The sequence below is a fragment of the Trichosurus vulpecula genome, chromosome 3 (genome assembly GCF_011100635.1).
Source record: "Trichosurus vulpecula isolate mTriVul1 chromosome 3, mTriVul1.pri, whole genome shotgun sequence".
NCBI classification, from domain to species: Eukaryota; Metazoa; Chordata; class Mammalia; order Diprotodontia; family Phalangeridae; genus Trichosurus; species Trichosurus vulpecula.
The window spans coordinates 290071759-290091135 of record NC_050575.1 but is presented as its reverse complement, the minus strand read 5'-3'; the positions used below and the strand labels follow the sequence as shown (position 1 = coordinate 290091135).

At 45.8% G+C, this 19377-nt stretch overlaps 1 protein-coding gene across 1 annotated transcript in view; it reads left to right on the top strand.

Moving 5' to 3' along the window:
• ASTL (astacin like metalloendopeptidase) overlaps positions 1-17335 on the top strand; it is a 34061-nt gene extending 16726 nt beyond the window's left edge. Inside the window, exons 5-11 of the mRNA XM_036749984.1 lie at positions 104-221; positions 3252-3433; positions 5652-5733; positions 5946-6091; positions 9623-9759; positions 16722-16788; positions 17301-17335. Coding sequence (XP_036605879.1) covers positions 104-221; positions 3252-3433; positions 5652-5733; positions 5946-6091; positions 9623-9759; positions 16722-16788; positions 17301-17335 — 767 coding nt within the window. The remainder of the gene's footprint in view (positions 1-103; positions 222-3251; positions 3434-5651; positions 5734-5945; positions 6092-9622; positions 9760-16721; positions 16789-17300) is intronic.
• Positions 17336-19377: the final 2042 nt, after the last annotated feature.

Genomic DNA, 19377 nt, shown 5'->3' with positions numbered 1-19377 from the left:
GCATTTGGGGTGAAGGTAAGAGCCAGATGCTGTGTCCTCCATCTATTTGGTGGGGGGGGGGGGATGCTGCAGACAATTCACATGTGTTCTATCTTCCTTCCAGATCAGCCCAGCCGGGAAGTCATTCTGGAGGCTTTTGCTGACTTTGAGCACTTCACTTGTGTTAGGTTTGTTCCTCGGACAAACCAGAAGGACTTTGTTTCCATTATTCCTATGTCTGGGTAAGTATCTCTGATTGGTGGGCAGGGATGGGATTCAGACAACCCTTTACCGCATCTGTTCTTTTTCCTCCTGGTCCCATCCCCCTATACCTTTCCATGGAGCATCATGGATACAGGATATCTGAGCAATAATCTAATGGCTAGGTCCATGTTCTTTCCTACTATCCCCAAAGGTTGTTTCTCATATCTATCCGACAGCATGACTGCCCAGGCATGTACTTGTTGTGTGTGTGGGGTAGTTTCAGAAGGGCAGCTAGGTAGCACAGTGGATAAAGTGCCAGGCCTGGAATCAGGAAGACCTGAGTTCAAATCTGACCTCGAACACTAGTTGTATGACCCTGGACAAGTCATTTAACCCTGTTTGCCTCAGGTTCCTCATCTGTCAAATGAGCTGGAAAAGGAAATGATGAACCACCCTAATGTCTTGGCTAAGAAAACCTCAATTAGGGTCACAAAGAATTGAATGTGACTGAAACAACCAAATGACAACAAAGTTTCAGAAGGAGGTTTTGAGAATTATAGTAATAGGAAGTGGAACCCCCAACTTCAGGAACCAGCTGGGAGGGGACCTAGTCCAACTTGCTGCTTGAAAGATAAATTACCTATATAATATTCCTGGAAAATGGTCAATCCAGGTTGTAGAAGGTTCACTCTCTATCTGTGTGACCTTGGGTAAATTATTGAACTTTTCTGAAAATCGGTACTGGGGCCAGGAACTGGGAAGGTATGAATCTCTCTCACACTTGCTCTCACTCACACACACACTCACTCACACTCAGACACACACACTCATGCACACACACACACACACACACACTCTCTCTCTCTCTCTCTCTCTCTCTCTCTCTCTCTCTCTCACACACACACACACACACACACACACACACACCCACCCACCCACCCACCACCACCACCACCACCACCACCACCAGCTAAGACTGTTGTGCAGACCTGGGGTAGTGGAGGTTCTGAGTGGTCCATTGTAGCAGAATGATGCCAAATAGCAACCCTGACTTTGGTCATTGGCAATAAGTGTGGGACCCTGTGCAATGGCCTCTCTTTGAAAGAACTGCAGAGGGCAAGAGGATAGTGGTCCCCTGGCCTTCAGCAGCCCAGGCTTTGAAGAGGATAATGACCTTAGAACTTCACAGACAGTAGCAAGATGATGGGCAAGGCAGTGGTGCCCTAGCCTGTGGCACAACAGATCTGGTAGTGGTGACAATGTGCACTGGCAAGATAATGGGAAAATAGGTGTGCCCTTTCACTAGTAGGAGCTCTGAGATGATGACCTTGTGAATGTTGCAAACAGCGGTTTTGATGGCACCCGTAGTGAGGCAGAGAAGAGGACAGCAGGAGCCTAATTTGCAGGCATTGGCAACTTGGGACAGTAGTGTGGGTCCAAGGCAGCTGTGGAAAGGCCCCAGAAGCAGCCTCTGGCACAGTGGTGGGGTCGAGTGTGGGCCAGCTTGAAGCCTAGTCAGCCTAGTTGCTGGCAAATGTATTAGGTCCACATAGACACTTTTTTGGGGTTTTTTTTTTGGGCAGGGCAATTGGAGTTAAGTGACTTGCCCAAGGTCACACAGCTAGTACATGTGTCAAGTGTCTGAGGCCGAATTTGAACTCATGTCCTCCTGACTCCAGGGCTTGGTGCTCTACTTACTGTGCCACCTAGCTGCCCCCCATGTAGACACTTTTTGCCCTTTTGATGGTGACCCCTCAGCATTATTGCAACAATGAAGCATGGGCCATGTGCTACGAAGCTGATTTTTATGGCTCTAGTTGTCTATGATGGTGGCTGGGGGGAGCAGCGCTGTGTGGCAGGAAGTGGGGAGGTATGAGTTAACCTCTTAAACTTCCATAACACCAACTAGCATTGTTGTAATTGAGGGATCTGTGGTACAGAGCTGGGGCAGTTGGGGTTAGTTTTGCCCCCAAGTGGACTAATCCGGGATGCAGCTGTGGGTCCTCTGGACAAGAGGACTAGAAAAGTAGCTTTTGAGACTGGTCAGGGAGCTCCTGAGACCCCACCCCTCCAGGGATTTTCTTGTTGACATCTTTTTAACCTTGGCATTGGCTTTTATTTGTTTTTATCTTCTAGCCTGTTTTTAGACTGCCTTGAAAATTGCTTCTACATGAAGGTATCAGCATGATTTTAGCAAAAGGATTGTTTATTCAGATCCTCTGGCTCTGAGTGGCCCGTTGTGCTAGATACAAGATAGTGACCTTGGTAACTGGTTTCCCTCCTTTAGAGGGAGGGCCTTGGACCATATTGTAGACAAAGGGAGCTTAGAGATCATTTAGTCCAGTCTCTGCATTTGACAGATGAAGAAACTGAAGCCTAGAGAAGTTAAATGATTTGCCCAAGTTTACACAGGTCAGTGGGCATCAGAAGCAGGATTTGAACCTGGATCCTGTAGCTTCAGAACCAATGTTCTTTCTTTTGTACCAAACTGCCTTCTTTTAGACCAGAGGTTCTTAACTTGTGATCTACAAACTTGTGTTAAAAATATTTTTTTCATCACTATTTCCATATAATTGGTTTCCTTTGTCATCCTACGTATTTTATTTTATGCATTTAAAAGCATGTTTAGGGGCAGCTATGTGGCACAGAGCACTAGCCCTGGAGTCAGGAGAACCTGAGTTCAAATTTGACCTTAGACACTTACTAGCCATGTGATCCTGGGCAAGTCACTTAACCCTGACTGCCTCCAAAAAATAATAAAAAACATTCTTTTGAGAAAGGGTCTGTGATTCAAGAGGTCCATGACAGAATATGGCTAAGAACCTCTGCCTCAAGGGATTGTAAGTTTCCTTCCAGCCCTGAATCCTAATGCTCCTTCCTCATGACATTCCCCAGCCCCCACCCAACCCTGGTCCCTCTTTTGGACAGCTCTAATGAATACTTTCTTTATGTTGTGTCTCCCTCTCTGTTGGGCAAGCTTCCCCTCTTCTGCCTGGTGATTAAACGATTCTTTGGTACTCAGGCAGCTAGAGGGAGTGCCCACTCTGCTTCTTCCTACCATACTCTAGGTGCTTCTCCAGTGTGGGACACAGTGGTGGGATGCAGGTAGCCTCTCTGGCCCCCTTCTGCCTTCAGAAGGGCAAAGGCATCGTCCTCCATGAGCTCATGCACGTGCTGGGATTCTGGCATGAGCATTCCCGGGCTGATCGGGACCGTTATATCCGTATCTCCTGGAAAGAGATCCGGCCAGGTGAGTCCCACTGCCGGTTGCCAGGTGTCACTGTGCATGTACACTTAACCAGGTGAGGCTAGAAAGTTTCAACTTCAGGTTGGGGAGGAACAGCTAATGGAAGGGGGGCAATAGTGGTGTGGACCCCAGAAACACCACTTGGGGACCTGAAATCAGGGAGTTTGCCTGGCCTCCTTTTGTGGGGTTTCTACTTCAGGCAGTGAGACTGTCTGCCCCTTTTCTAGCACATAGCTAAGGAGGTCTAATTGTTGCCCCTGGTTATTCCCCTGTGGGTTACTCTGGTCAGGCTGAACACTTCTCTTCTCTCTGGCTAACATCTAAGCCAGGATCACCGGGTTTAATTTGTGTGTGTCTGTGTCTGTGTGTCTGTGTGTCTTCCTATTGAGTTTTTAAAGCAGGGGAGGTATCTTATCAATGCTAAATATTTCAATGTTTCTTATGTACAGGGCACCATCCTAAGCATTCTGGGGGATTTAAGTGCCTACTATAGGTAAGGTGCAGTGCTGGGTATAAAGACAAAAACGAAATCATCTCTGCCCTCAAGAAGCTTTTGTTCAATTCGGAGTAACACAGATAAAACTCTTACAACAATATTCAGATAAGGAAAAGGCTCTGAGACTTAGCCAAGATCGCCCAAGTACTGTAAATAAGAATACAGAATGAGATAAGTAATTACAAAGCAGTTTCAAATGGAAAAGAATATCCACAAGGTGGAGAGGAGATCAGGAGAGTCCTTCAGATGGGTAGCGGCACCTGAGCTGAGCTTTGAAGGAAGCTGTGGCTTCTAAGAGGCAGGAGGTGAGGAGGAGGAACATGCCAGACATGGAGGACAGACTTACAAAGGCCGGACATGGGAGATGCCGTGTGGGGATCAAACAGCTAGAGGGTAGTTTGAGAAGAATGAAGGTTGTGTGAAGGGAAATAATATGAAATAATACCAGAAGAGTGGGTGGGAGCCACAGTGTAGAGAGCTTCAAATGCTAGACTGGGGATTTTGTATTTATTCTGGAAACAACAGGGGACTGCTGGAGATACAAAAACAAAAATTCAAACCTGCAGTCTGTGCCCTTAAAGGATGAATCTGTAAGATGTAATCCCTGGCCCCCTGTTGGAGGTCTCGGTTTAGTTAGCATGGATTGTATATACGCACACGCCCCAAAGGAGTGCCAAAGGAATGATAACCAGTAAGTGGTGTAGCATTTTAAAGTGGAAGAAGAGATCGCTAGTCATCGAATGCTTTCTAGGACAAGTAGGATTTGAGCTGGGGCCAGAAGAATCCATAGAGCACAGGAAGAGAGAGAAGAAAAGACAGACATTTCCTTTGTGGGGAAAAGTATATGTCAATATATAGAATGGCAAATAAGATCTGTCTGGGGGACAGTGAGCAGACTAAATTGACTAAAAAGGAGAGTTCTCATAGGGGAGTAGTAGGAGATAGAGTCCATGCCGGGTCAAGGACTTTGGATTTTATCTTATAGATGGTGGGGGGCTACTGAAGGTCAGTGAGCAAGTGAGAGGGTGAAAGCCTGTTTTCAATGTCTTAGAAAGAATACTGAATTTGGAGTTAGAGGAAGTGGGTATGAATCTCAGTTGCTCTGAGATTAAAAGTCACTTTTCTTTCTTTGGGTTTCTCCAGGTCATCTGTACAATGGTAGGGTTAGACTAGAACTAGTCCCTAGATGATCTCAAAGGCCCCTTCTAGCCATGATGCTATGAAAACAGTGAATTAACTTGGCACAGCATACAGTGTGGGAGCCTGACTTATACCGAGGAGAGATTGGAGGAAGGGAGACCAAATAGACAACTACTAAAGTAGTAGAATACCACCACCACCACTACTACTACTACTATTACTAACACTACTACGACTGCTGCTGCTGCTGCTGTTACTACAACTATTACATACTAGGTATAGTGGTATCACTACTAGTTACTACTAGTACTACTAGTAATAATCATAACAGACTAGTCATCTGAGTGCATGAGGTTGCCGAGCACTGGGATTCATCCTGGCTGGGGAGTAGCTAGGGAAATCTATAATTTACCTTTGTTGCTATTTCCTCCCTCATGGTCCTTCTCCCACTGTCTAAGATATTGACACCCAATTGCCTAGGCCTCCAGGAAGAAGTGGTCCTTAAGACCCAGGCCCACCAGGCAGTGTTAAGGGTATAGGACGGGGGAGGATCCAGCCTACATCTGTCTCTTTTTTGGCTTTTAGGCTTTGAAATCAACTTCATCAAATCCCAGAACAGCAACATGCTCGTGCCCTACGACTACACATCAGTGATGCACTATGGGAGGTAAAGATTCCTTGGTTTTAATAACTTGGTCCTTGGTTTTGATGATCTCAGGTAGTTTTCGTCCCTGTCCAGACCTCTTCCCTAGGAGGTGGTGGGCTGTGAGTCAGGAAACTCTATGGAACTAGCCTGATTGTTTTCCTTTCTTCCTGGCCACTGACCTTAACAAAGTTGTCTTGTCTCTCTGGCCTCATTTACCCACGTGGGACGCTCAGATATGCTTTTAGCAAGAATGGTAACACCACCATCATGCCACTGGCTGGACCGGACATCCCCATTGGTCAGCGCTGGAACTTAAGCACTTCAGACATCATTCGGGTCAATAGGCTTTATGAATGCACCCAGACTGTGAAGGAGCCAGGTAAGAAAGAGGAATGAAAGGGAGAGAAGCAGTGTGAATAGGTGGCTGGCACCTAAGCTTACATGGAAGGGATGAGGAGCAACAGAGTTCCTCATCACTCTGTGGGAAAGAGGAAAAATCAGGAGAAATGCTTTGGATGATGGAGTCAGAATGAGAAGGGGGGTCCTGTAGAAGCCTTCTGGACCAATCATTTTCCAAATGTGGGGACCTTTCTCTAGCACCTTGGAAGGTAGTTTCTGCTTGAATATTTATGGTGATGAAGTACTTCCTTCCTGAGAAGGCAGCCTATTCTATCTTAAAAGTAGTTGATATTTTTAAAAGTTCTTTTAAATTCTACCTCCCTTCAACGTCTACCCTCATGTTCAGGGAATTTTCCTTTTTTTTTTTTTTCTTAAGAGGCAATTGGGGTTAAGTGACTTGCCCAGGGTCACACAGCTAGTAAACATCTGAGTCTGGATGTCTAATGGAGTTTCATAGTTATATGTATAACTGTACAAGCTAACATATCCATTGTCACTTCTCCCCAATTGTGTAAAACATGACTTTCTTTCTGCTGTCTTCATAGGATCATACCTATTGGGTCATATTTCCATCATTGTGTTAAAATCCCAAGCAAAGTGTCACATTAAAAAATGCATCTAGCATTAAGTAGTAGATATCTGAGGCCCTACATTATTGTTCTTGATTCACTTCCTTGTTTTCCCCTGAGAATTAGGGGATACCCCACCCACTATAGTTCTTTCAGTCATATGTGTCCTTCTGAGGCTCCAATTTTACAGTTTTATTTGGACATTTTTCTTCTGTCCCCCTTGAATTTCAGTTTAAAGTGCCTTTGATCAGGTTGGTGAGTCTCCTGCCAAATACATTTTCATCCATCTTTGTCCTTCATCCTTTGCCAAGGGCTTATCATTCTGGTATCATAAGCCATAATCCAGCAAATAAAATCCTGCTTAATACCACTTCCTTCACTTATCAGTTCATAGCCATTTGGGAGCAGGTAGAAAAATTAATTGCAGAAAGTTGGAGGGAACCCCAAAACTCTCCTTGTTCCCCTCTTTCTGTCAAAAGCCTGGATTTTGAGGAACAGGACAAATCTAAGCTTTGTGCCCTTCCTTCGTCTAGGGCTAGACCAATCTATGTTTGGATGCCAGCCTTTTTGTGCTTAGGAGCACCAATGAAGTGGGAGGATGGGGCATATGGTTGGGAAGATTTGGCCCCATACTTGGTCTGAGTATGGATTTCTGTCTGGCATAGAGCTTACTATTCACTCTGTTTGTTCCAGCCTAGACTTGCAGGGGGAGCTCCCTGCCTGAGAGCTGAGAATTGGTAACCAGAGACCAATACCCACTGTTGTATAGTGAACGTCCTATTGTGGCATGAGACTCAGGGGCTATATCTTTACTCTATTAAAAATTTCAGTGGTTTACTTTGATATTATAAGAGATCATTTGATTTGGTAGAGGAAAATGCTTTCCTCCCATGCACATGTCAAAATCACGCAAGAATTCTTGAAAGGGCAAGCACAGAGGAAACTTTGTCCAGCAACTCTCTGATAATTAATACCAAAGTGAGGCCTAAAACAGGAGGCATATGCTTGCCAAAGGTGTTTGCCACTCTAATGGAAGTTATACTTCACAGAGTCCAAATGGAAAAAAGGATACTCTATGGTAGCATCACTCAAACATTTCTGATCCTGGAGAATTTCAGAATCTATAAGCTCCAGTCACCCAAGAATTTGGAAGGAAAAATTACGTGGAAAACTTCTCATAGTATGCTATACAGTTAAATGGGCAACTTAGAGAATTGGCATCTCTCTGTCTCTCCGTCTCTGTCTCTCCGTCTGTCTGTCTGTCTGTCTCTCTCTCTCTCTCTCTCTCTCTCACACACACACACACACACACATGCATGCACGCACGCGCGCGCGCTCGCGCACACATAGTAAAGAGGCCCTTCTCTGCCCCATGTCTTACCTAGCCTTAATCACTGAATGGGTGCTGCCTTAGTTAAACTGAGAACTATTAAATATTTTAGCTTAAAAAGGCCAAAGTCTCCCACTGCATCCAGAGCTATATCCAGTTGTTCTGATCCGTATCTGGCCCCTGGACCCAGATGGCTCTGGAGGATAAAATGAGGCTGGTGACATAGACCTCCCTCACATTAATCCAATTCACTTGCATGTCATGGCATCACCTCCTTGATGTCATGGCCCTCTTTGAGAATGAAGGACAAACACCAACCAACCAACCAACCAACCACCACCACCACCACCACAACTGTATCTAGCCTGTACACTTAGATAGACAATGAACTGTTGCTAGAACTGAATAAGAGATTAGGTTGTATTACATTGGGAAAACGGCATTGTGCTTTTAACAATTCCGAGCTTCCCCTTGGAAAACTGCTATATCTATTTAACACTGCTGTTTTGTGTTTTCTCTTAGTAATTACAGAATATCATGACTTCTGTGAACCACAGGGCAATGGAGGGTATGGTGCACATGAACAGAGTGTAGTATGTTTCCAATGAAGTATCATGTAGGAGAGGGGTGGCGAACCTGTGGCCTCAAGGCCACACATGGCCTCTATGTCCTCAAGTGCAGCCTTTAGCTGAACCCAGACTTCACTGAACAAATCCCCTTAATGAAAGGATTTATTCTGTAAAACTTAGACTCGGTCAAAAGGCCACACCCAAGGACCTAGAAGGCCACGTGTAGCCTTGAGGCGGCTCTGATAAGAGGGTGTGATGTAGAAGTGTCAAACTCATGGCTTTTGGCCAGCACATGGCTGTCAAAACTCTCAGCAGAACCAACATAAAAATTAATTAGGAAAATTTTAACAAAATAAATAAAAATATAACATGACATAGATTACGGTAATTTGTGATTTTCTAAGTTAATATGGCCACAGGGATCTGTTTCTATTTGTCTGACACCCCTGATGTAAAGAGCTACATGAGACCAGCTCCGCCCTGGAGGCTTAACAGACTCAAAAAGAGGGGCTGGGCTAGAATAAAAGATTCATTGGGGATGACGGAGTACTCAACAACCTGGGTCATGTCAGAGCTATACCTAGAAATTGTGGTACTTGGAACAAACAACAGGAAATGTGACGACAAATCAATGTTGTAGAGAAGGCCGGGAGAGGGGGTGAACTAAGAGGTCTAAGTAACTTGTCCAGGGTTACATCTAGAATATGTGTATGGGGCCGGATTTGAATCCAGGTCCTCATGACTTTGAGGCCGTTTCTCAGTCCTCTGCTTATGCTGCCTCTATGAAAAAAGAATTGAGAAGTAATTTAAACACATCTAGTTGAGCTAGAGGGGGGAGGTAGTTGACATAGTTGTTCTTTACTCCTGAAAAAGGAGTGAATGGGTAAAATTCTGGGGCCCTTTAAATTTTGACTCCCCAGGGGAAAAGCCCAGTGCCTCACTCTAGTTAGAGCTGTTGCTTGGGTCCTGCTTGACTCCCACCCTCACACTGTCATTCTCTGGCAAAGTTTTTTACACGTGCCTTTCTTCTTCTTTTGTTTCAGGACTTCACAGTGAGAATAAGGGGGGCCGCCAAAAATTGGGGGTTATGGACTTAGTCAACCGAGATGAAAAGAAGCTACATCTAATGGAGGCCCCTTTGGAGGATTTCCCCTCCCTGAAAGCTGTGAGTCAGCCTGAGGTAGGGGATGGGGTATCTCCTGGCTGGCCTGACTTTGATCACAGTGCTCATCCTTGGGGGAAAGAAGTGGCAAAAAATACATGGCCCGCCTGGCTTACCTCAACTTCTTCTCCTGGAGCAGCCCAGCTATCAGAGTTAGTCTCCTCCTCTAAAGCAGTCCCTCAGGAGTCCACGAAGAATACACCCATTAGCTTAAACAATACAGAAGCTACTCTGCCTCTGATTGAACCAGTCCCAAGCACCCCTGTCCCTCTCCTCCAAGTGCTTCCTAGAGGGACAATGGCCAGTTTTCCAAAATCCAAGCTTCTTCCTGAGACCCACAACAGTATTCTAGTAGAAATGGGAGAGAAAGGTGGATTGCCAAGCACTCTGATTCCTGGCAGGGGGGACTGGCCTGAGGGTACAGTTCTCTTGCTTTCTGGGAATTCCTCTTTCTCCTTTGAGTTACAGAGCTCCAGCCCAGATTGGAGAGCTAGACCTGAGAGCACCATAGCAGATATTCAGACATCCCACCCCAGACTTGGCAGCATCCCAGGACAACTTCATAGATGCCAACTGTGTTGCCAGAAGGAAATGGACTCAGCTCCTACTGCTGGAGGTGGCGTCCTGCCAAGTGGAGGGAAGGGGTTGCTCTGGCGAATTCTGAAGGCCTTGACCATGGTATCAGCCTCCAGGAGCTTGCCAGTCAGCAGAGGGGTCAGAGCACAGGGTCTAGGGACTAGAGATCAACTCTTTTCTGTAGAACTGAGAGAAGATACTACTTTGCCAAAGACCCTAGGCATGGTGTTCCCTGCCCATAGGACACACAACCCAGAGGCCCCTGAAGAGCTAGCCCAGACCCTGATGGAGGGAGGAAGAAGAGAAGCAGATTCCAGGGAGGGAGAAAAACTGAAACGCTTAGCCTTTGGAGATGCAACTGGTGTCCCAAATGTAGCAGCCAGGCATGAGCCCTCCCCAAGCACAGGCCAGGGCAGTACCAGCTGGGGATCCAGGCATAGGAACCAGCTGAGCTCAGAGAAAGGCATTCTAGAACAGCCTAGGAGGGACAATTCCTCCAGGGGTCATGTGGGAGTACTTCTCTCTGGGGTGATGTTGCCATCCAGCAGCCACAACCTAGGTTGGGCATCAAGCATGTCTCCATCACCAAGAGGAGGAATTTCTGCTCTAAGGAGGGTAAACAGAGATTTCATGGTCCCCTGGGCAGTCTCAGGAAACCCAGTTACTCTAAGCCTGGGTACTGCTGGCAGTGACATCAGGAAGGAATTTGGAAGTACCCCTTATACTCATCCTTCAGTGGAGAAGGCACCAATCATCTCTCCAGAGGGGAAACTTCATTCTCTAGGGATCCAGAGCACCCAAGGTGAGGGAGGTTTTCTAAATGCCTTGCCAACAGCCAACAGTCAGAGTCCTTCCTCTAGCCACATGGTACCTGCCCTTTTCTCAAAGCCTCAGAACAAGATTCTAGTTCAGATGAAGTCATCTCCACTGGCTGCCTTCACCCAGAACTTTCACCAGAGCCATCTGATGGAAGATGTGACAAGTAACCACTTTATTTTCCCCGTTCCTTCAAGAAAAACCCACTACCTGGGAATGGAGACTCCAGATGAGGTTTTTCAAAGGTCTGGAAAAGCTCCCTCTGAGGTCAGGACCACCACAGTTGATGGAAAGGAAATGAGACAAGCTGTCTCCCCTTCCACTGTGGGGTCAGCATTTCCTGAAGGGGAAGTGGCTGGCCCCTCTGTCTCTGTAAATCCAATCCTGTCCCTGGAGGATTCTGGGAACCAAAAGCCACATTCTTCTGGAAGAATAAAACAGGGGGCCCTGGGAGTAGCTGGAAAGAACTGGATTCCTTCCTTTGTCCCTCTCAGGAGATGTCCCTCTGGAGGGATCCAGCTTTTCCTAGAGGCATCGATGATCCCCCTGTTTCCTGTGGAGCCTGAGAGAATCTCAAGGGTGTGTAAATCCAAAGGAACTTTGACTCTCCTTGCTCTAGGGGCAGAGAGAAAGGTAGCATCCTTTCTTTCCTGCATCTCCAATTCCAGCAATGTCACACTGGGGCATCCCATGCCTCCACTCCAATCTCTAGAGGATCCTGAGAGCCAAACTTTTCTTCTTGCTGAGGCCAAACCAGAAATACCAAGGCAAGAGAGGGTTCCTGATCCCAAGTCTGCTGAGTCAGGAACTGTGCTTTTAAAAAGCCCATCAGGCCTCTTGAGCCTGGTGCCCCTTTGGGAATGCCAGGGCCTAAGCAGAATCAGAAAATTGGCTTATTTTCCAGAACCTGAGTCTATGGAGAAGGAATATCCCTCTGTTTTTGGTGAGAATCCCTCTTCAGCTGTAGAGGCCATGGTCCTAACCCCATGGGCCCTCAAGACTCAAACCCCTTTCTTGGATGGACCACAAGATGACAGAGGGAGGGGCCAACTTGGAATTACATCTGTTCCTTTGATCCAGACAAAGGTAACAATGGCCAATCCAATGAGGGATGGAGTAGCACAGACCCTGGAGGAGGAACATGGAACCTCAAAGGAACTGGGAGGCAAATTCCCTCCCTTCAGGTCTGGTTTTGACAGTGATGCTCTGCCCTTGAGAAATGCTTCCTTAGGGCTTAATTCCTTCCAGGGGTTACCTGATGCCAAGACCCTGACAGCTTCAGGGGCTCAAGGGACCAGAGGGACACTTTCCCCTTTGGCTACCTCAGGAGTGGGGTCTGAGACAATGGAGTGGCTGCAAGAAGGGGGTGCTGCTTGGACAGCAACCCTCCACGGGGAGCCCAGGGTGAATGAGGGGCTCCCAGAGAGCAGACTCAACATTCAAGCCCACCCCAAATTGCTGTCTCTAGGGCCCTTGCTTTTCCTGACTGGGTCTGGGATGGACCCCCAGGTTACTGACATGCCCTCTCTGTGGGAACCCCACAATGAGAAGGATAGAGAAGAAGGCAAGACACCTTCCCTGAGCCCTTCAAGAGCTGGACATGGCAATGTGCCCTTGACAGACCACTTCAGCTCCAGGGAGCCATTTAGTGAGAATCTACTCCACCATATGGCTTGGGTGGGGAGGCAGGGGGTCCAGAGTAGGCCTACTGATGATAAAGAACATATCAGCCAGTTCCTCTCACATGGAAGTCTCCCATCTGTAGGGAGGGAAGCTGTCTCCAAGTCCCTCACCACTCTTAGAGCAGAGAGAGAGGTGGAGGAAGGTAGAAACATGGTAGGGAAAAGTAGGAGCCTGGCTGTGTCCTCTGCTGTCTATTCAGAAAGAACTAAGTCAGCTTCAAGCCAATTACATTTTGTCAACCTGTCTTCTCCTCTGGAAAGGCTGGACCAGACTCTAAAGCCCACAAGGATTAGGCCAAAAGTTCATGGCTCCCAGGGAGGGAAAGGGGCACTGGCTTCTTTTCCCCTAGTGGGTATCACTTCATCTTTGGTCAAAACTTCTGATGTCAGCATGAGGCTTTTCCCTTCCCCTTCTTCTTCCCTTTTCCCTTCTGCTTCCCTTTTCCCTTCTGCTTCCCTTTTCCCTTCTGCTTCCCTTTTCCCTTCTGCTTCCCTTTTCCCTTCTTCTCCCCCTTCCCCTTCTTCTTCTCCTTCCCCTCCTTCTTCTCCTTCCCCTCCTTCTTCTCCTTCCCCTCCTTCTTCCCCTCCCCATTTCCGTTCCCCTTCCCCTCCCCTTCCCACTTCCCCTTCCTTCTTCTCACCTATTCCCCAGCACCTAGAATTCACTAGGATTCATAAACTGTCCACAGCTGCTTCAATTACAAGGAAAACAACCACTGGAGGGAAACTACAGAAACACCAACAGGGCCTTCCCCTCCAGAAAAGTGGCTTTTTGCAGGGTCCAGGAAAGGCTAACATTGATCATCCTGATTCAAGGACTCCTCAGACCCTTCAGCGGTTCCAGTCCTGTGACCAGACAAAGCAGGGAAAGGACTGTACCCAGAACCAAGAAGGACCTGCTTCTGGGGACTTATCAGGGAACATCAACTCTCAAGGTCCAGGGTTGGGCTCCTTGCCCCGAGCAGGCTGGTTGGAGGCTGTAAGACTGACAGCACAAAGACAAAGCTCTGAGTGGGAGGCTACATCAGGGTATTCTTGGCTCTGTCTTGATGGAGGCTGCTGGGAGGTCATTTTGCAAGCCCTAGACTCTTCCCAAGACCTTGACGCCACTGATGTGAAGAATCTACTGGCCGGAGTCCTCTCCTCTAGGCCAAAGCCTCTCCAGATGGAGGTGGCAGGTGCCACCCCCACCAAAGATGTACAGATATCACAGGTGGGACTTGGGTCTCTGCCGCTGCCACCCCATGCAGAGTCCTTTCATGCAGACTGGGTCACACAGTCTCCAATCACAGGGCCCCATTCTATGGACAGTCTCTCCTTGAGGCCTGCCCTTCCTGGGAATGGGACAGATCCTTGGTCCTTTGACTGGTTCTGTGACTTTGAGACAGACTTCTGTGGGTGGCAGCAGAATGGGACTGGTGCTGCCTGGGTGCTCACTCAAGGCCATAACAGTTATCCCTGGAGTGGCAGCCCCACCTTGGAGAGCTCTTGTCATCTCCCTGGAGGTAAGTGGACTCTGAGGCTGTTACCTAGTTACATGAGGGATCATGTGTCCTGAGAATGAGAGAAAAGGGCCTGAAGGAAAGGAGGCAGTGAGAGTTAAAGATACTTAACTTGTCTGGCTTAGTTCTTCCTCTTAGCACATGTCTTATAAGTGGAAGCCTGTGTTTAGTGGGAGGGGTGAAGTTCTGAGTGCAGGCACATAGATGTCTATTAGTAGAAAGAGCACTGGGTTCAGAAGACCTGGTCCAAACCCTATCTCTGAAACTAGGTATGACGCTGGGTACGTCACAACTTACCCTCAGTTTACTCATCTGTAAAGTGGGGATAATATTTGTTCAGCCTTTCTCACAGAGTTGTTAAGATCAAATGAGTTGACATAGCTATAAAAAGTGCTTTGTAAACCTTAAAGCACTATATAAATGTTAAATTTCCTTCCTCTATTGAAGGGAAGAGGTGGATATGCCAAGGTCAATAAAGACTGCTGTGAGCCTCTATAATCTTTCAGAACATTCCCTTCAAACGAGACCCCCAACTTCCTGCCATTCAGTACCATTTGCTAAACCCACAAAATACAAAGGCTCCATGTTTGGTACCGGTGATGATACCAAGAAAATGATATTTTAATCTAACCAAAATGCTTGGTACCTTTTCTTTTTCTTCTTACAGATAGAAGGCAATTAGGCTCTGGAGAAAATAACTCATTTTACAGATGAAGGAAATGGAGATTCAGAAAAAGTAATGTGCCTTGTTCAAGTTGACATAGCTAGTCATTTGAACCCAGGTGTCCAGGCTCCCAATTCAGTGATTTTTAGAAAATTTCAATGGTCTGTGTCTGTTTTTTTTATTTGTAAAATGAAGTTAAGAACAAAGGAGTTCCAAAATGATCTTTAATGTTGATGTTTTGGGATTTTGTGGTTCCTGTCCAATGGACAGTAAAAATCCTAAAAATGTTTTTATACTGGAGATGTTAGGTCTTTTATAGTTAGATTTCTGTTTTCCCCTTGTCTTCTTCCATACCCTAGGAAACCATCTGTCTCTACAGAACCAAGCTTCTCCACAAACAGTCCCCAAAGCTATTCTGATTAGCCCAATCTTGCATGGAGCCAGATGGGTTCGATTTTGGCACGGTCCCCTGAAGCCAGGAATGGGTAGGTATCAAATGTAGCTGGGGGTCTTGGCTGCAAGGTTCTGAGAGCCTACGTGGCTGGACCCTTCTAAGGGTACTTCTGGATGGCATTCTTCCATCTTTCTGGACTGGGGTACAGGAAGACGGGAGCATTTAGTCCAGATCTGGTTGGGTGTGCTGGCTGCTACTTGAGCCTGTGTGAAGATAACCATCTCTCCAGTTCTTTGAGATAGATTAACTATTACCTGGATTCTGTTTGGAATGGAGCAGCCAGTTGAAAGCTGAGACTCTTTCCACCCTCTTCCTGAGGCATAGAGTATCACGGCCCCTATTTCATCTGGCTCTATGCCTCCATTTCAGTGGGATTCAAGACCTTGGGCATCTCTTGTCACTGGGCTCCACTTGGGACCCTCCTTTCTGGGGATGATGCCTAGAAATGAGATAAAGCATATATAAAGTACTGTGAAACCTTAAAGTGCCACATAATGATAACTGTTATGAGTAGCAAAAGATTTTATGTACCTTAAAGTATGATAAAAATGTCATCTATTAATAATAGAGCATATATACACATACGTACTATATATTTTGTATACTTATGCCTGGCATACATAATATATGTGCATCTGTCATATATTCACATATATAACACACATGTATGTATGTATGTCAGTTTGTCCATTCTATTCCATGAAATAAGGGGGCAGGGACTAGTGTGCCTATGTTACATAAGACAGCAAGAGGCATAGGTTATACACACATGCACACACATATATACATTAATAATTTATATATACAATTCATATAACATAATATATGCATATATCTATATATGTATACAAATATATTATATACATAGAATATATACTTAATATATAGTATGCATAAAATGTATATATACTCTATAAACATGACTGTACTCTATAAATATATACTATATACACATTCTACAAACACAGATAACATATACTCTAAACATATGTATGTATGTGTGTATATATAGCTTCTTGCTATCTTATGTAATGTAGGCACATATATCCCCCCCTTTTCTCTTATTCCATGAAGTAGAAAGGACAGAGACAGACACAGAGAGTTACTGGTGTCCAAGTTTATACAATGAATTGGAACCATTCCAAACTTGGCTTCTGCTAAGGTGTGTGATCTCTAAGAGTCCCTGATTCTGATCTCCTTCCAAGGAGGTGGGTTTCTTTGACAGGAACCATTAGTGTCTATGTCTACTCTCGGGCTCAATTTGGGTGGCATCTAATCTGGTCCAGTGTGGGGCACCGAAGCTCATCCTGGAGCTGGGTGGAAGTGAAGCTGTGGGCATCACGGAAGATACAGGTGAGTATTTCATTCTCTATTACAGCTGGGAAGCTATGGACATAGGTTCTGGGACTACAGTCTCCAAAGCTTTGGGAACTCTGGGATACTAAAAAATAGTTCACCATGTTCTTGGAGGTTGGAAATAGGTGTGTTGGGCCATTTAGGAATAACTGAATCAGAAAGAAGTAGATAATTAAGCTGTTGTCTAAAGAAATATCCCCTGGGAGGAAAAAACCAAGAAGATATGTGTCTTGAATTCTTGAATTTATTATCTACTCATTTCAGCCCAGTTTGATTTTAGAGTGTAGTGGTAAAGTACAGAGAGAATGTAGATCCTTTTAACCACATGGTAACTGATGATCTCAAGGATATTTATAATTCTCTAAGGATGTTTGGTATCATATAAGAGAAGAACACTAAAGAGACAGTGAAGGAAGAAGGGCTTTAAAATGTGGACCAACATAGTTGATTATGAGACTTCTTGTCCATTTTTTATGACCTTGAATATCTTTCTCTGTACTTCTCTACAGGTGATGGTGGAGGGGGTTCAAGGCCCAGAAGATGATGCTTGCTTGAGCATTGATAACCTTTCTGTCTCTAGCCACCAATGGCCAAAGGGAGAAACCAAGTTTCCTTGCCATTCCCTTAAGGAAGCCCTAAATAAAGCTTGAATTAAGAAATAAGTTCTGAGGTATCATGTTTGAGTTTCAATATTAAGGGGAATTTCCACATCAATTTGATACACTTATTAAATACCTACTGTGTGCGCAAAGCATTTTGCTAGGTGTTGGGAATACGAAAACAAGATAGCCTCTGCCCCTCAAAGAATTTACATTTTATGGGGATTTCTAAATAAAATCAAGATAATTTGAGAAGTTAGGATAGATTGAGGCAGAGGAGATAGCAAATTAGAGGTGAGGTGATGAGGGCCTGAACAAGGGTGAGGGACGTAGAGGAAGATTAGAAGAAATTGCAGAGGTAGAATCCACAAGTTTTGACATCTAATTTGACAGATGAGGGAGAAGAAATTCATGGATGGTCCTGAGGTGATTGGGAGGATGGTGGTCCCCTCCACAGGAGTAGATGTTTGGTGGGTCCCCAGACTGCCTTACCTCCAGTAGAGGTAGTGAAAGCAAGATATTCCATTACTTAGTCCTTCTACTACTACCTTTAACAGTTCAAGTGGACATATTTGTTGGCGCCTTATACTAACTGAACAGACTTTGTGCTACCTTCAGCTTCAACTGTAGGGAAAGTCTTGAGCCTTGCCCTCCAGAGCAAAGTACTCCCCGGTATATTTTGAGAAGAGGCCTGGTGTAGAGTGCTGTAGAACCATTGCCCATCTTGGGAGCTTCCTCAAGGTATAGGTAAGAGTATGTGTATACGTGACAGTGATAAGACATGAAAGATGACCAATAGCCAGAGACCTCTCTTCATCTATTTAAGAGGAATAATTCATTCCTCTACCATCCACTTCGTGGAAGTAGTTATAAGCAAAATGTTTTGTAAACTAGACCAGAACCTGTGATTTCATTGGTATAGGAAACTCCCAGGTGAGGGAAGTCCCTCTATTAAATGCAGGTCAGCACCTTCTCTGCAATTTATACTTGTCAACAGCAGTGAGAAGGCAGGTAGGTGGCGAGCAGTGGATAGAGTGCCCAGCCTGGAGTCGGGAAGACTCATCTTCATGAGTTCAAGTCCAACCTCAGTCACTTATGAGCTGTGTTGCCCTGGGCAAGTCATTTAACCCTGTTTGCCTCAGTGTCCTCATCTATAAAATGAGCTGGAGAAGGGAATGGCAAACTGCTCCAGTATCTTTGCCAAGAAAACCCCAAATGGGGTCACAGGGTCAGACGTGACTGAACAACAACAGTGAGAAGTTAAGTGTCTTGTCCTGGGGCGCACAGCCGGTGTGTGGCAGAAGTGGGATTTGAACCCAGGTCTTTCTGTCTTCAAGGCCAGCTCTTTATCTCCTCTACCAGCTTGCTTCTTATTTTGTAAATGTGAAAGCCTTATAGAAATGTAAACTAGGAACTACTCTTTCACAGGAATTTCTAGTTTGGACATTAGTGTTGCAGCCTAGAAGGGGATCTAGAGGAAATCTGGCTCTTGGCCGGGCCCTGCTGTGAATTGTTCTTTCTTCTTGGTGGATTAATGCCTATTTCTACAAGGAGTGTCATGTTCTTGTCTCAGGCAGACATTACTGGGCTTCAGGAAGTGGCATGAAGCATGCTGCCTAGGCTGGTCCAGGCTCAAGCTCAGTGCTCAGGATTAAGAGGGTGGTGCCTCCGAGGCTTCAGCATCAGCTCCATCTCAATGATACTAGCAAGACTAGTAACAGCAATTTTGGGGCCTGGGGCAAGCAACACAGAAGGGACCCCTCAAATCAACTTAAGACAAATCGAGTCATTGTTGGGGGTGGGAGAGATCCCAGGTGTGCATGTGCATGTTTGAATAAGCAGACAGACTGGGAAACCTTGAGGCTTTGGGTGGTGGTGGGTGAGGGTGGAAAGGAAGAAAGCCATCTGCTGGCTTCCTGCTTTAACAAATTATTTTGCTAACCAGGTGCTAAGCTGAATTGTTTCGAGTTGCTAGAGTGTGGCTCTA